Source organism: Dipteris shenzhenensis, chromosome 26 (genome assembly GCF_047967505.1).
Source record: "Dipteris shenzhenensis isolate YYH24624 ecotype China chromosome 26, Dip_SZ_1.0, whole genome shotgun sequence".
NCBI lineage: Eukaryota > Viridiplantae > Streptophyta > Polypodiopsida > Gleicheniales > Dipteridaceae > Dipteris > Dipteris shenzhenensis.
The window spans coordinates 18563757-18582363 of record NC_141621.1 but is presented as its reverse complement, the minus strand read 5'-3'; the positions used below and the strand labels follow the sequence as shown (position 1 = coordinate 18582363).

General features: G+C 45.2%; 1 protein-coding gene across 1 annotated transcript in view; it reads right to left on the bottom strand.

Annotated features, from left to right (window-relative positions):
* LOC147884768 (uncharacterized) overlaps positions 1 to 18607 on the bottom strand; it is a 145493-nt gene that overhangs the window by 97543 nt on the left and 29343 nt on the right. The window contains exon 7 of the mRNA XM_087397848.1: positions 10960 to 11058. Within this exon, the coding sequence (XP_087253974.1) occupies positions 10960 to 11058 (99 nt within the window). The remainder of the gene's footprint in view (positions 1 to 10959; positions 11059 to 18607) is intronic.

Sequence of the window (18607 nt, the reverse complement as noted above, 5' to 3'; positions counted from 1 at the left end):
TGGAGTCCCCATAAAAATTTTGCAATGGGGCCTAGGGGACTGGAAATGGATAGATGAAGGCCATTGAGAGAAGAGCCTCTCTTTCTTTCATCACACTATGGAGACCCTCTAGAGCTCCTCATTCGGAGAATTTTCAGATTTCTGCTGATTTGTATAATTTTTTTTGGAAGAAACTCTGGAAGTCCCATAGGAAGAGAAAAATCAATCTATTCTTTTGGCTTTCTATTCATGGTGGGGTTACAATTAACCTGTGGAGATCCAGGTTTGGGGAAGACTCTACATGTCCTCATTGTCACTCTACTGTGGAATCAATTCATCATTGCTTATGGGATTGCAGACACATGAGGATCATTTGGAAAGGGATTGCTAGGATCTTCGGCACCTCTGCCCACCACCCTTTCTTCATGACCCGGGGATCAATTGCTTGGCTTTCCCTTTTAGGTCCTTATGTATTTTACAAGAGGCATGACTCTTCTTGGGCTCTCTCGATTCGGTGACACTTAGTTGAGTCATGCTCTCTGGATGATGTTCTAGCCTCACCCTTCAGAGCGGTGCATGCTTCTGTGGATTCCTCTTGGGAGATTTTAGTGAGATTTTAGTGTAGCATATTTGGAGAACCAGACGCACAGAGGCCTTGGATCATTTCCAAGTCCACCCCTCTCACACTTTGGCCAATATTTGGACAGATACTATTGGAGATCCCCCTTCTTCTTCTCGGATTCTTTCATAGGGTTGAGATGGAACCTTGCATGTTTTCTAGCTCTTTTTGAGGTTCTTCTTATTTAGAGGCTTTATTTCATGCACTACATGTTGTATTTCTACTTTGAGCTTGCTCTCAAGGGTTTTGTTCCTACTTAATAGAAGTCTTTTTCTTGATTTTTTTTTTTTTGGTCTCTTACTTTTCCCAAGATAGCTTCTGGATTAGCTACTCTCCTTAGTGCATCAAGGGTTCCTCTGACCAATGTCTTAAGCGGTTCTTGTGGCTATGTCTTCTCCCTAAATTATCCATTGCCAACAAGGTTAAATAATCGAGTGAATGATCATAGTATAGAAGTAAAAGATGCAGGTCAGCCTAGTACCTCTAAAATCTGTAAAGCCACTGCAGAAGAGAAAGGGAAAGGTAAGGCAGTTACATTTGGCTTGTTGGAGTCATGCCATTAGGAAAGAGAGATAGAGAAGAGGAGGTTGGTCCGAGTGCAAAGAAGGGGAAGCAGTCTGACGAGATGATGACCTACCAAAAGAAGAAGAGCAGGAAGCGCAGAAGGAAATACAGAACTGCAGATTATCCCATGGGGAAGGAGCAGGGAGATTATGATTTGGTGGAAGATCTTTCAGCGAGGAAACCGGACATTACATTTGCTCAAATGATTGGTCTATGCCGAAAGCTTAAAAAAGAATGGAGGCAGGTCGTAAATCCAGCAAAGAAGAACTCTCATAACGGTACAATCAAGCTGATGTCTGTTTCAGAATTGCCGAATCTTTTACTTGCTCTAGAAGCCTAGCATAAAGGAAAGGGTTTTGGAGAGGCCTATATAGATGGAGCTACACAGATTTGAGTGATTACCCAAGTTTGACTGGAAAGATTAGGACTGAAGATATCCCGCTCCTCTACTTATCGCATTAGAATGGCAAATCACTTCAACGTGAAGACTCTAGGGATAGTACCTGGTCTGGAGGTTGAGGCATTCAGTGTTTCATGTTGAGTGGATTGTCATGTGATGCCTACGGGGTTGGGAGCTTATCCTTTGATTCTTGGAAGGCCGTGGTTGAGGAAGGTAGGTGCAATTCAGAATTGGTAGAAAGGAATCTTTTCTATACATACGAATGGGAAGAAATTGAATTTCGATATGGTAAGCAGGGCTGAAGTTTCAGATTCAGCAAGTGAAGAGGAAGAGAGAAGTGAAACCAGCAGTGAGGATGAGAGCTCGGTGACATCAGAAAGTGATGAAGGAACAATAGCATTGGTGGATTTGGTAGATGAGGATTCACAGGTAGATTTTGTGGGAGCAGCAGGGTTCAGTGAGGAAGAGGTGGATAGGTTTGAGGTTATCGAGAATTTAATGCAGCCCAAATGTTCTCAAGAATCAACCCAGGTGTTGATTGAGCAATCATTGAATCCTGATCTCAATGTTGAGGAGAAAGAAGAATATTTGAAGATGTTGCAGAAATACCCCAATTTGTTTATCACCTCTTACGAGGAGATCAGGGGATTTAAAGGGAAACCTCTGAGGATTGAGCTGAAGGAAGGTGCCAAACCTGTTTTTCAGAAAATAAGGAGATTAAGCCCGGAACAGAGAGATGTGTTGAAGGAAGAGGTAGATAACCTTCTCAAGGCAGGAATAATTTATCCTGTAGTTCACTCTGATTGGATAAGTCCTGTGGTCATAGTGCCAAAAGGTGTAGACAAATGGAGAGTCTGTGTTGATTACAAACCTCTGAATGCAGTGACAAAGAGAAACCACTATCCTTTGTCTTTTCCGGATGATATTCTTGATAAAGTGGCCGGTCATGAAATGTACAGCTTGTGTGACGGATATTCAGGGTACTTCCAGATAGCCATAGCCCAGGAAGATCAAATCAAGACTACTTTCATTATCCCCTGGGGCTGTTTTTGTTACAGGAAAATGCCTTTTCGAGTTACCAACGGCCCCTCACTTTATCAGGAGAATTCAGCTCTAATTTTATCACCCTTCCTCGCTAAATTTTATAGTGTTTATTGATGACATCTGTGTCTACAGTGGAAGAACGGAGCATTGTGGAAAGCTGGATCAGGTATTCTATGAGATTGATAATAATGGTGGTCAATTAAATCCCAAGAAGACTCAGTTAGCTCGGACCAGCATTAAAATATTGGGGCATATTGAATGGAATTGAGCCAGATCTAGGTAAAGTGAAAGCTTTAGTTATGCTGTCCTCTCCTGAGAATACCAAGCAGTTGCATACCTTTCTCCAGAAGGTGAAGTATCTGTCAAGATTTATTCATATGTTATCTCAGATTTTGTATCCTCTTCAGCAGGTGGTAAAATTTGAGCCTCTGAAATGAACGACAGAGAGTGAAGAGGTGTTTGAGGCAGTTAAGGAATCCTTGACTCATATTTCAAGTGTAAAGCCACCAGATTATTCCATGACTTTTTATGTGAATCCGTCTGTAGGACCAGATGCTATTGGTGCTATTCTTTTGCAACAGGGAGGGGGTTCCAGATATATGAGGCCAGTCGACTATGCCAGTAGGGTGGAGAGTGAAGTAGAGAGGAAGTATTCAGCGGCTGAATTGGTCCTAGTTAGCCTCTTGTATGCCTGTAGGAGATTTCGGTCTTATCTATTGTCCAGGTCTTTTGTGGTTCTCACCTCATGTTCACTACTGCCTCATATGTTGAATAGTACAAACATCTCTAGGAGCATGATTAAATGGATAGTAGAATTACAGGAGTACTCTTTTACCTTCTTGGTTGAGAACTCTACCAGAGCTTCCTTGGCTGATCTCCTCACCTATAAGGAAGGACCTATTTTAGTTGAAGATGTGGAGAAGAACACTGACATGAATGAAGAGGATGCATTTGTTTTACACTTTGATGGATCTTACAAAAAAAGTTTAAATAAAAGTATAGGAGGAATTGTCATTTATGATCCAAGAGGAAATGAGATTCGGAAAATGGGAATTCAGCTCGAAGCCAGCAGTAATAATGAAGCTGAATATGCAGCCCTCTTTGAAGGTTTGAAAGTATGCATTAGTCTAGGTATTAAGAGACTCATGATTAAGGGAGATGCTCTGTTGGTTGTGAAGCAAATTTTAGGTGTCTAGAAGGTTAAGCATGTTCATTTGAAGAGATGGATAAGCGCGGTGAAGAAACTGTTAAATCAATTGGATGCCTGGACACTCCAGCATATTGAAAGAGGTAAGAATGTAAATGCACATGATGTTGCGCAGGAAATTACAGCAGCTTATGTTGATGCAATAGGAAAGCTTCCTGTTAACTGGTAAAGTGCCTGAAGAAGTTCCAAAACAAAGAAAATACGGGTTTATTAAAAGCTGTATTTCTTATTGTCTGATAGATGATGTTCTTTACATGAAAGGGGCTGATATGGTGCTCAAAAGAATTCCCTGGCATGAGGAAGTTTTTCAGATCCTATAAGCTAATCATGAGGGAGTATGTGGAGGACATTTTGCTTTCAAAATCAGGCTGAGGAAAATACTTACAGAAGGATATGTGTGGCCATCCCTCCAGAGAGACATAAGACATTGGTACAGGTCATGCCTACAGTGTCAGCAAATGAGTAAGAGGATCTTACATCCAGAACTCAGAAATATCATGCTTGCTTATAATATTTTCGAGAAATGGGGAATAGATGCCATCAGTCCTCTACCCATGACAGTCAGGGGAAATTGTTATATGCTGACAGCTGTGGATTATTTGACGAGATGGGCTGAAGCACGAGCAGTACGGGCTGTCAATGCAAAATCTGTATGTAAATTTGTGTATGAGGATATCTGCTGTAGATTTGGTGTACCACTGGAGTTGCTTTCTGATAGAGGTCCAGGTTTCAGAAGTGAATTGATGGATTTATTATGTGCTAAGCTGAAGATTAAACACAGATATGCAAGTCCCTATTACCCTCAATGTAATGGGATGAACGAAAAATTTAATGGTGTGTGTACGAATATCATGGGAAAGATCATGAGAACCTATAAGAAGGAGTGGGATCTTGCTTTGCACTGGGCTTTATGGGCTTACAGAGTTGCAGTAAAAGAAGGCACCCAGTTTTCACCATTTCATCTTGTTTACGGGAAAGAAGCTCTTTTACCGTTGGAAGTAGAAATTCCTGCATTACAGATGTTAATGAAGATAAACGAGGATTCAAATTCTACTTTCCAGAACCGGTTATTGGATTTGCACGAAGCACAACTAGACAGACAAAAGGCGGTGGAACATTATGCTTTAATTCAAGAGGAGAATCAGAAGAGAGCAAACAGGAAGTTCAGCGATAAGAAAATCGGGGAGGGTGATCTAGTTTTGAGATACAATAGTAGTCTGGATTCTACCTTCAAGAAGAAATTTGTGACCAAATGGGATGGACCTTTTTGTGTGACGAAGAAATTTAAAAATGGCTCATATCAACTTGAGGATTTGGATGGTCATCAGCATAAGAATAGAGTCAATGGCTTCAGACTAAAGAAATACTTTCAAAGGATCATGAGTATAGGCAGCAGTGGACCTACTGTGATGAAACCAGACAAGCCGGAAGACCTCATGGATGAGGATATCTCTGAAGAAATGCAAATCTTATATACACCTATCTGCAACACATAAATGTCTGCAGACTGGGGGATGGGCAAAATGATCGGATAAAACCTGTATCAAGTTTTTGAGCACTATATATAGCTATGGGTAGGCACATAGTTGTACACATCTAGGGTAGATGTGGGATTTTGGCATTTGCAAATCTTATATACACCTATCTGCAACACATAAATGTCTGCAGACTGGGGGATGGGCAAAATGATCGGATAAAACCTGTATCAAGTTTTTGAGAACTATATATAGCTATGGGTAGGCACATAGTTGTACAGATCTAGGGTAGATGTGGGATTTTGGCATTTGTGGATTTTTCTTTCACAAGCATGATGGACTGATGTATAGTTTTTTTTGAGACAATAAAGTATGTTTTGCAGGGACTTCATGGGAAATGATGGAATGCAATGTGGTTGTACCAGATTTCCAGAGCAAGGGTGTCCAGTGTGTGGCCAAGCGAAATGTTTTTGGGGTTATGTAAAGTCAAGTCATGAAGGGTTTTTTTATATTTTCCTGAGTCAATGTGCACTTGCATGTTACAGGAATTTGATATGTTATGGTGTCCATGTCAAAGGGCTTTTCATATGTGTGTACAGGGTTGCATGCAAGCTTTAATGTGCATGCTAATATGTGTGGGAATTGTGTGACTAAAGGTCCAAAATGTGCATTTAATGTGATTTGGGGGAAATGTCTTGAGAGTGGTAAAATGTCACTGATGAGGTGGCAAATTAGGCTGAGGGGGCTGGACTGATTGGGAAGGCATCCTGCTCATGAAAAGGTGGCTACGTGATGGATGAAGGGGAGCTTCTAGGCTGTGAGCTGGAGCTATGTGGAGATGGCGGTTGGGAGCTGATTTGGTTTTACGCTGGAAGGATCTACGATGCAAGTGGGGGCTCCAAGAAGAGAAGGCTGAACGACGGAAAATGAAGGGGGGGGCTGCATGGTAGAAAGGGAGGCCGAGAAGATACGTGAAGGAGTAGGGGCCTTGGCAGGGGAGCTTCTCGTCGATAAGAGCTTGTGAGCGAGTGGACAACAACCAAGAGTGGCCAAGACGTCAGCAGACTGGAGGTCCGTTGGAGGGAAGCTTGGGAGAGAAGGCCTACACCGGAAGCTACGAAGGAGGTCAAGGTTTGCGCAAGGAGGCAGGGAGGACGTGAGCTCGGGGTGGTGAGGAATTGCCAGAAGGTGGTAGCCGACAGGTTGGTTGAGGAGTAGGAGGCGACAAGGCAATTGGTCGTGGGCGTACGTAGCGGTGGAGGAGTCGCCACTATGTGAGCTACTGGAGAGTCCTGAAGAGGGGGTCTCATAGATGAAAGAGGGTGTGTGCGCTGAGAAGACCTGGGCGCTGGGGATCTCCAGAGATTACGAGCTATTGTTTGTTGGCTGAGCATAGCTACTGCGTAGGTAGGACAGTCGTTGTTTGCACATGAGCTGATGCAGAGAATCGTGGTCTGGCTGAGATCATATGGAAGGGCTCTATTTTTATCTGATTGAGGAAGCTACGTGGCTGTGCGGGTGATGCTATAAATGTGAGCTAGTCTCTCCGTGAGAAATGAAGGTAGGAGGGCTATTGCTGGAAGTGTCTTCCGTTGGGTTTGTATGTAGTTGGTGATGATCTATGGATTAGCACCGCTTAAGGCATAGCTGTGTATCGTTGTCTGCTAGCTGAAGGATTTTGGGCGATAGAGACTCCATGAACTCTGTATGCAAGGAGATAGAGGGACCAAGGAATTGCAGGCTAAGGCGCAATGGATCGCGACCTTCATCGATGATGATTGTCCTAAAGGAGCTAGGCAATTGATGCTTGCTGCAGATGTTCGTCAATCACTGATCTTCTGCTTTGTGAGGGAAGAGAAGCTATCCTAAAGGAATCGAAAGCCTCTTTGACATGGTTGTGATCTTATGTTGATCTGATCGCGGTAGATTTCTGGATACTGATAGAGAGGGAGAGGAGGAGGGGTTGTTTTTGCTTTGCGGGAATTACGAGTTGTTGTTCTTGATGGAAGCTTAGGAGTGTGGGCTGTGGGTTCATAGTATTCTAAGGCTAACTGTTTTCTGAGTTTTGGGGGGAAGTTCACTCTGTTTCGGGGTGTGTAGTCTTTTGGTTCTCTCTGAGTCTCTGTCATCTATGTTCAGTCAGTTTATGTGGGGGGTTTGTCTCGGTGCCTAATACAAAGACACCTGCTCTGAAACCTGGTTCATAAGCTCATCATCTACGAGCCCACATTGCAGTTGATCACTATGAAGTCTCAACTATCTGACGTGGTGAAGTACATAATTCCTGGTTGTTTTTCTTTTTTTTTCCTTATCACCGGTATGTATGGCAGCCCTGGTTGGGGAGCTCACATGTCAGATATAGAGTGGACATGGGTGGAGCGCCTGCAAATCCTTGTGCTCTCGTAGATGATCCGGGGGAAACCATATGTACCACATCATATCATTCAGGCCGAGTTTGGTGCTTCTCCACTCCAGCTAGATGCAACCTTTCAGACCATCACATATCTACACCGGGTTAGATCATATGGGGACTGCACATCAGAGAGACAGAGGTTGCCATGGTTGGCTCTCGATTCCTCCATGAGGTTGGCAACAGAGGGAGACGAGCCAGGCTGGTATGCACGGACTCATAGATGGTTTGTGAGACTGGGGTTTCACATCGATAGGATACCTCCTTTTCAGTATAGTTTGGATGCCCCTCCGGTACTCCCACCTACCATCCCGATCGGGCCACACACCAACCAGGTCATTTGAGAGGATCTCCTCCAGCTACACACCTTTAGGACCTGGTTGGAGCCGAGGGAGCTTCCAGTGAAGTTGAGCTTCTACAGAGATCACTGTCTTCATATTTCGGAGGAGGGATTCATCACGCCACCGGGGTACATTGAGCTTCACATGCCTCACTCACTACGGATCTCCATCGGACAATTTCGGGTATCGAAACTCCGCCTCCACGTAGAGAGCGGCAGAGCAGAGGGGATTTCTAGGGAGCATCGCATATGCACATTGTGCGACTGCCAAGAGGTTGAGTCGGAGGAGCATTTTATTTTCAGGTGCCCAGTGTACTACAAGATCCGAGGTCGCTACCACTGTCTCTTCAGAAATAGCTTCGGGCTCCTTTCCATATTCCTCGCCTACCCAGATCAGAGATGCCTAGCGGCCTTCATTCACGAGGGGGTCCGACACAGAGAGTACTTACTCAGGCGACGGGGCTTGGCCACACCACCAGACACCTCTCAGAGCAGGATCACAGAGTTCTTCCCATCGAGTGATATTGATCGTTCAGTCTCTAGACATAGACGTGACAAAGACCCCGACCCGACGACCGTAGCACGACACACGAGGCATCAAGGGGACACACAGATTACTCTAGGGGACCTCCCGTCATTGTTTAGACCCGGAGCACGCCCCACGGGAGTCTCAATGGCTCTAGTCTTGCGTCGAGCCTCCTCCAAGAGACCAAGACGCACGGCACCCCTTGACAGATGTCAGCGTCCCATCACCGGCTATGCACCAACCAAGGCGACATGACATATGGAGGATTCCACTCCCGCTCCAGTCTTTTTTCTTTTCATTGTCACACTCAGATGTATTTGATTATGTATGATCAGACTTAGGACTCAGCACGGGTGATGATGCTCGTTTAGTAGCTCCACCCTTACTGTGATTTGTATTAGGTATTCTTTCAGTCTCATAGACCCATCGGTCTTCCGAAGACTCTAATAAAATTTCTTTCTTTCTTTTTCTTTCTCTAGATGATGTTCCAGCTTCAACTTTCAGAGCCGTACATGCATCTGTGGAGATACTGGTGAGTATTACAGCGTGGAATATTTAGAGAGCCAGATGCACAAGGGCTTTGGATGGATCCCAAGTCCACCCTTCTTATACCTTGGCCAGTATATGGACAGACACTATACCTAGACAGATGGCCATCTAGGCGACCATGTAGGGGCCCTCACGTGCCTGCTAGGAGAGCTATATTTTTCCGAGAATGGAGGGGCTCCCCTTTTCTTCTCTAAGACGACTACAGGGTTGAGATGGCATTTTCAACCTCAACCTTGGTTGCTTTCTACCTTCTTTTGAGGGGTCTTTTCTCATGCACTGTATGATGTATTGCCACCTTGAGTTTTTGCTCTCATGGGTTTTGTTCATACTTAATAGAAGTCTTTTTATGGGAAAAAAATTAAAGGCACAAAATACCCTTCTTCCCAGAGACTTCCATAGATGAGGTGGCATTTTCAACCTCAACCTTGATCATTTTCTAACTCGTTTTAAGGAGTTTTTTCTCATGCATTGCATGATGTATTTTCGCCTTGAGCTTGTTCTTGCAAGTTTTATTCATAAGGCAAAGGATCTTGTATTTGTTAATGCAAACTTGTGTTTGGTTAACAAGTTCAAGACAGAGTACAATCCTCAACCATTGTTGGATTTCGACCTGATGAGGACGGAGACAATGATGCAGCAGAGGATGCTCCTGAGCAAGCTGAGCATGAAGATGACGATGGGGCCCAGGACCAAGATGATGAGGCTCAGCAGCATAAAGGAGAGGCCTCTATTGCTATGCCATCTTCAAACCATTAGGGCTGACTCTCCCTCTTCTATATACCTGTACTTGACTCAAGAGTATGGAGGCTTATTTTGTATTGAGGCCTTTAGGCCCGAAGCATGGTCTCCTTTTGACGTAGTTTGCATATCATATGCTCTCTGATCTATAGTATTATGCACTGCAATGCCATTATGCACATTGCAAACATGTACTTTTAGTTTACTAAGAATTCCGTTTGTTTTTAAAAGTTTAAAACTGAAATGGAAAGTTCAAAGCTGCTAAAATCGGTTTTCTTTTCATATTTGGTATATTTCCATGTGATTTGATGATGTGTCATATGACGTGGCATTCCCATTCCCATTCCCCCTTCCTGATACATTCTCGTTCTGGCATCTGACATACTCCGAACATTCCCATTCCATGGTAACTATGGACCTCCCAACTCTATCATAGCTTCTAGGGAGCATAGACATTCTTAGAACGTTTGATGCCAAAACAATAACATTTTGGGTTGACACATCATCAAATCACATGGAAATATACAAGAATATGAAATGTTTAGAATAGAGGGACTGAGAGGACTTATGAGGGGCTCAAAAAGGGCTGAGAGGAGGGCTGCTCTCTAAGGGAGGGATCAGATGACAGAAACAACAACAAACGATGCCAAAATGGTATTGTTTCAAGCTTATTGGTGGCAACACCATGTTGCAGAAAGGAACATCAGGATAGCATTTCGAAGGGCATTTCGGGGACTCCGGAATAGCATTCTTGAAGTTTTAGACTAGGTGCACATTTTGAGAACGTTTTGAATGTTCTGGAACACATAGCTTTCCTAATTCCTAAAGAGCCTGTTTCACCGTTCCAAGGGGGGAACATCTTCCTCTTGTGAATTAGATTGAGGATGTTAGCATACATTTTGCACAAAAGAAAGCAAGAACATAATCATTAAAAAAAATATGTTGTTTATTAGTTCTTTCCATAAAGCACAATATTAAAATTAATGTAAAGAACAAAGAGAAATGTGTATGGTTATAAAACATAACTATTTTCAACATTTTAAACTTGTCAATCCATTCAAGAAACATTGCACGCTTTGAGCAGAAGTTCCATTAAGCTTACACATACTCTTTTTCTCAATTCAAGTCGTCGTTGCATTTCCATAATTCTCTCAAAGATAGGTGCCGAATGTGGTGATTCTGGGTCCGGCTTTCTTCCCACCAATGGCTGTTCAATAAAAGACATGGAAACATTTTACATCTCTTGGGTGCATCTCCCATCTTTTAATAGTACAAGTTTTTATTTCTATGCACATGGTTTCAATTTGAAGCACCAGATTCTCTTTTGCTAGTGTGAAGAGCACGTGTTGGACGCAGCTGTTTTTCTTCTAGTCCCTCTCCCGAGCAAGATATTTTCCAGCCATGGAAGGACATCAAGGTAATGAGACGCCTACGTTGGATTACTGTTTTATTGAGATGGAGGACGAGGCCACATCGGAGGTTATTCCTCGTAGACCTCCTGACTTGCTACAAGAGATGGATTCCTTGATGGATGAACTCTGGGCAGCTCTTCACTACTAAACGTAGATTTAAATATCAAAAAGTTCTTAATTCAACCCTAATCTATTAGAAGCCAAAATAGTTGCTGGTAAAAACCTGATGCTTTACCCACATTTATAGGAAAATATTTATGCACCTAAAGCAACATGTGTCAGTACTAGAAATGGACTTTGAAAACAAGATAATAGCCAAATAAACCAGACATGATCACAAGAGATTCATCTGCTAACATAAGAAAGCCTTCATTGTAGAAAGTGAAAAGCAGCTAATTCAGCTCCTCTTAAGTAAAGACCCTAAAGATTTTGGCCAAATTTCTTGAAACCGAGCATGCACACGCTCATTTTGACATCCACATCTAGCCCATCCCCATTCTTTCACTAATCCCGAGACAAATGCCTCATAATGTTAGGATCAAGGGCGACAAAATCCTCTAGATTGAGCATATGGTTATTGAGCTCTTGCTCTCATCTTGACACAGGTCTACTCTTTCTTCCCATGCCACTAGACCACTGACAGCATAAGACCCATCACAAGGTAGGGGACCCAATGAATCTAAAGAACTATTGCATCGAGAGACATTCACTTAAAATGGAGAGCTAGTAGAAGTGGCGCTCAAGTAAATTTATTTGGGAGGTTTATGGCACCAACTATACTAGCGAACCACATTGCAAGACATCTTGAAGGAAGCGGTAAAGATGGAATGGTCCCAATTCAGTTTTGAACCACCATAATTCCCCACCATTGGGTCTCTCAATAGATGTGGAATTATTAGAATGTCATTGCATCAAGAAGTAGTTGCAAAATCAAGGGAGGAAAATGAGGTCTGAGAAGCCATCATCTTTTAGAACCAAAGTCAAAAGTGGCTTGTGTGGTGCATTGATGGGACAAAGGTTCTAGTCATGGATAGTGAGAATGTCCCAAAAGTAAGACAACAACTTTTGTTTCATTTTGCACCTTTTGTGAAATTCATGGCCATCATTTTGCACCTTTTGTGAAATTCATGGCCATGATGCCTCTAAATGCAAGTATCTCAAGTTGAGGAAGCTTATACCAAAGTCTCCAGTAGAGAATCCCTCATGGATGTTGTCCAAAGAGCATCCTTATCCCATACATCTAATCCATGAATGCATCAGAGCTACTTGTACCTCTTGTTGTTCCACCCCCACTTCTTCCTAATCCCATATTGCTTCAAGCTCCTGCACTCAGATCAGATTGGGATCCCCTAATATTTCCCTCAATCAAGTTGGGTGCACTCAAATTTGGAACCCCCTAATACTACCCACCATATCAGCCACCTGCTTCAAGAGGCGGATGGATCTAGGCAATCCATGCAGACGAAATATATGTCTAATGAACAAATCCGCTCCTTGCGGGGCACTAACAGACTCTCTAGTCGGAATGAAGTGAGCCATCTTAGTTAGACGATCAACCACCACAAGGATAGAATCATACCCTCCTTGTGTCGTAGGCAGCCCTACAATAAAGTCCATGGAAATGCTCTCCCACTTACTTAGTGCTATTTCCAAGGGCTATAAAAGTCCGGGTGGCTTCACCCGCTCGGCCTTGCTTACCTGACACGAGAAACACCGTGTCACATATTCATGTATATGCTTTTTCATCTTTGGCCAAAAGAAATCTCGCTTCACGAGATCATATGTTTTCTCAACTTCTGGATGTCCCGCACACGAGCTATCATGGCACTGTCGAATGACTCTCTGCCTGAGATCATTCTGGCTAGGTACTATAACCTTGCTATTTCTAACAAGCATACCATCCCTTATGGTATATCTTGCATATGTTTGGCCTTTTCTGGATGCCAGGTCATCCTTTTCATTTTCCCCGGGTTTTAACACATGAGCCTTAGGCCATAAGCTTTGGACAAACTCGTCCACCTTTTGAGTTTCTCTGATCTCGGTCATTAGAGCACTCTCTAATACCATGAAACTCAGGTTGTGCATAATGCGAGACAACGCATCAACAACCTTATTGTCTTTTCCTCTTCGGTACCAAATCGTTAAATTAAACTCCTGCATGAGCTCTGCCCACCTAGCTTGGCGGCCCCTCAAGTCAGGCTGTTTACAAAAATGTTTCCTCATCGTGCCACCCCGACCTCTGTTAGATACAGCAATGCAGGCCACAAGGGCCTGCGCAGACCGCACGGGCTACTAGGCCCTCGCCTGTACCTAATGCTTGAGCTCAAGCCGCTCCAGGCCCACCAACGTCAAGGGGCTTCCACCAAAACAGGGTTCACAGGCCCCCTTGCAGCCATCAAAACAGGGCCCATGTCTCGACTCCAACCCTATACCTCTGCTCCAACCAACTCTTGACCTGCAAGAAATCAAGAATCGAATCAAGAAAGACTGTTATGGGCAGCCCTTAGGTGGTGGGCAGTCCAAAGAGCAGGAAAAAGCAGAAAAAATCAGTTTTAAAAAATCAGAGAAAGGGGAGAGGCTATGGAAAGCTCACCCGATCAGAAAACTAGAGGGGACAAGGACAGAAAATACAGCGTAATCTGGACCAAAGGGCAGAAAGTAGAAGATGGGAATGTCAAAGTATGCCTATCTACTATCAAAGAGGTATGTAAGCTACAGGATGCTGAAATTGAATGCCTACAAAAGAAACTGGAAGAATACAAGAAGGATGAGCTTTCAAACATACGTGCTCAGATGAATGATGCCATGAAGGGGTGGCAAGAAAAAATGCATGCAAAATGGGAAAAAGAAATTGGGAAAATGCATATGGATATGATGCGGGAAATGGACGTGTACATCCAAGATAGAGAGCTTGGAAGCTCAGGGGATTAGTCTTCAAGACGAGAATGCAAAATTGAAAGCAAACACACACGGAGATGAAGGGGAGCTTCAGCCATCCCTACACGAGGAGCTGAATATCATTGAGGAACAAATGAAGCAGATCAAAGGCGCAAAGGGGACGTCTGAAGAAGGATGTAGGATCATAAATGAACTGAAATCTGAGAATGAAAAACTCAGAAAAGACTTGGCATTCGTGCAAGACACTATGAAGGGTAAACATGCTGAATTCACCCAGAAAATCAAGAAAGGAGAGGCTGCAATTTTAGAATAGAGTGACGTGGTCAAGAAAGGCATTGTCCAAGAAAGAGTTCATTTCAGATGCTCTAGAGGAGGATAAAAGGAGAAACAGTAAAGCCCTAAATGTCTTAGTCCGAGGCCTCACAGTAGGAGATACCCCTATGGCAGATGCAAATGCTTTGTTCACCAAAATGGGTGTGAACCTGACATGTGGGACAGCTTGGAGAGTTGGTAAGCCCGATGCACGCCAAGGCCACTTGTGATGAAGCTACAAACAGCCATGGATAGGAAGACTCTCATGAGCACAAGGGTGACCTTGATAGGAACCCGGATCTACCTGGACGATGACCTCACCCTCCTACAACAAGAACACTGGAGGGAAGGCATGGTACACGTCATGGTGGCAGCAAGAGAGGCAGGGAAATGGGCTGCATACAGAGATGGTATAGTGATCATCCGAGACAGAGAAGATCAGGACCGGGGTGAGAAAGAGGAGGGTGAATTGTGATGGTGCTCGACCAGAGGGACGCAAAGTGGACTAAGAATTGCACTGTGGAATTGCAATGGCACACTCTGGTTTGATCCACGTGGTTTCTCGGAGACATACACTGATAGAGATATGGTCTTAGAGAGGATTGCCCACTGTGACAGGATATACATGGGAGTCATCTCATAGGAAGGAGACGAGGAGAGACACTGGTGTGTGGGGTTCGGGGGGAGTGGCTATCCTCTTTAGATCACACATGAGACCTCTCATATCAGTGGCATGGAGAGAGGAGCATGCGCGACACATGTAGATATGAGTCCAACTACCAAACGCACGACCGATTCTTATAGCAGTGTGCTATTTCCCTCCAGATACCTCATCCTGTGCACGTGAGGTAACCACAGAATGGCACAGTCCATATGAGTCGATTCAAGATGATATCACCGAATTCTCCAGGCAGGGGGACATCCTTCTTCTTGGTGACTTCAATGCGTGCACAGGGAATAGGCAGGTGAGCCTACTGGACTTTGCATCGAATTCCCTCATAGCACCAAAACTAGATGCAACTGAGCTCGGGATAGTGAGACATTCTGCAGATGCACCACAGGTAAAAGAGGATGGACGACATCTACTTGAGCTAGGGGCAGCGGTTCATGATTTGATCATTTATAATGGTCTACAGAGATGGCCATCATCCGGTGGTCTCACTTGTTTCCCGCATGGCGGAGGGACAAGCACAGTGGACTACCTATTGGGTCCCTTGGCCTTTACCTCATGGATATACGACTTCATTGTGCCCCCTCCCCCACTCGGGGCTGATCACTCGTACCTAGCCTTTTGTACCACTATGCCAACCACAGAGAGGGTCCCCTCCACGCCTACTTGTGTACAGGTTCACTTTGATCGCGCCCTAGACCCCATCTATGTGAGCAACTTGGCGAAGGGACTTCCAGCCCTAGTACTTGGAGATGTTGTAGACCTCGCCCACGCCTCAGACACCCTTCCCACGGTAGTCATGGACGCAGCCATCAGGTCCCCACGACTCAATCTGCACGTGCCTCACTAGGGAAGATGCCACAAAATCCCTAGTATGATGATGAGTGCAGAGAGATGAGAGCTCACCTCACACGCGAGCGAGCCCTTGGCCACTTGACATCACCCGAGGCACAGCGGATTTCACGGCGACTGACACGTCATAAGCGGCAAGCCTTCCTCATACATAGAATGGACGAGGTGATCAGTTCATTTCGAGGGGGGGAATCCCACCATTGGATGGGGGCTTCTATCGGAGGGGAAGCCACCTATACCCATCACAGACCTAGGCGTTTGGCACACTTATGCATGCTCTCTTTATGATGTCCCGATGCAGGTACCACCTGATATGTCCACTATGCCTCGGCCTACCACTTGCCACTTGTTCACTGCACAGAATGTGTGGGCTGCACTCAGCCGGCTTCATAACCGGAGAGCACAGGACCACGAGGAACTACGAACTGAGCACTTTGATAATGGACAGGAGGTCTTGGTTCCGGTACTTGCACAGATGTTCAAACATGCCTTATGTCACGGCTTCCCACCCTCATGGAGTACCACCACCATAGTACCGATACACAAGGCAGGCAACCCCATGGATACTGGGAACTATCGCACTCTCATGATTGGCCACACGCTGGCCAAGATCTATGGATCGATACTGGAGAGGGAGATCAGCAGTCATACAGAGGCACATGGGCACCGTGCTCTAGGGCAGGCAGACTTCGAGAGACAGCACTCCACTCTAGACCACATCTTCACCTTGAGGGCTATAATTGAGGAGGTGAGGTCGAGATGCCATAAAGTCTACACTTGTTTTGTAGACTTTCGGAAGGCCTTCGACACTATCCTGCAATCCCGCATGATCAAGAGACTACAGGATATGCACATTCTAGAGGTTCTGATCTGGGGAGTGGTAAGCCTATACGAGTCCGTTAGAGGGAGAGTTCGTGCCCCAGGAGGCCTATCAAACTAGATTGAGAGCACGATCGGAGTAAAGCAGGGGTGCCCTCTCTCACCGACTCTCTTCGGGCTCTACATTGATGAGATCACATCTTTCATAGACCGCCTAGGAAGCGAGGGAGCACCACTAGTAGCGGACTTGATGATACAGATTCTACTATATGCGGATGACATAGTCCTCCTGTCATCTTCGGCAGAGGGACTACAGAGACATCTAGATGCCCTAGAGGTGTTCTGCAGAGAGAGACCTGATGGTTAACCTTGGGAAGACCAAGGTCATGATCTTCAACACTTCCTACACAGTGCTTCACCGACATAGCTTTACATACCAAAGTAAGCCAGTGGAGATTGTGCAGTCCTATACATACTTGGATGCAGTTTTCACAAGGCCAGTCTTCACGATGACCCACGCAGCCAGAGCACGACTCACACGAGGGCATGGTGCCTTGGCCCGATGAGAGCGACAGTGCTTCCAGGCGCACTTTCAGGATTCACCGGCGAAGTGTTGGCTTTTCAGTGAGGCCGACCGCCATGTATGTGGCACCGTTTTGGGGGTGTGATATTCCAGCAGTAGCAGAGTGGAAGAGATTCGAGCGGCTGCATGTGATTATGGGCTGCAGGATGATTCGGAGTAAGCCCTCAGTTCCCCATCAGATAATACAGGCAGAGTTTGCCCTCTCCAGGTTGATGCCATCTTTTGGACAGTGACTTTCCTCCACAGAGTTTTGGGACCTACCTCGTGAGAAACTTCTGAGACTGGCACTAGAGTCCTCCATACGACTATCTGAGAGTGGGGCAGGTATAGCATGGTTTGCACGCATCACCGCCTGGTTCGCCAATCACGAGATTCAGATGGATCGGCTTCCCTTGTTTCAGTATAGCATGGATGCACCGCTTGAGTCGATCCCACGAGATGAGATTAACCGCATCATATGGTTAGATCTCCTCCAGCTCCACACATCTCGCACTTGGGGGGAGGACCAAGAGGTCCCCACCAAGACCCAACTCTACTATGACCACTTTCTGAGAGTATCAGAAGACGGGCTCATCATCAGACCTCAGTATCTCGAGGATAGAGAAGTCTCACACGCACTAAGGATTGCCATCGGACAGATGCGGGTCTCGTCCTATCAGCTGAGCATCGAGACAGGGAGAGTTGCACGCATACCCAGAGAGTAGCGGACTTGCAGGTTGTGCACGATGGGGGCGGTCAAGACAGAGGAGCACTTTCTGTGTGTCTGCCCAACCTACTATGAGATCCGGGGGAGCTACCAATGCCTTTTTTAGGAGGGATACGACTTTGTCCCACTCTCACGACTGATCCACTTCTAGGACCAGGTTTGCATTGGGCTCTACCTAATGGAGATGCGACGACACAGGGAGACACTACTACAACATATCAGAGAGTAGGAGGATGGGACCACTGCACCACAGGGTACTGAGGTAGACCGAGTGTAGAGACAAGTCACAAATTTCTATGCATTTGACTCGGCCCTAGGGCACTCTGGGATAGAGAAGGAGGAGCTAGTTGACATGAGAGATATATGGATCAGTGGAGGTAGCCGACACAGCACTACCAGACGAGGAGCACAAAGATCATACACGGTGCGACAGGCGACCAGAGCACACACGATCGAGGTTCGACCTATTTCAGCTCTCCTTAGGGGAGATCGACTGAGGCGAGG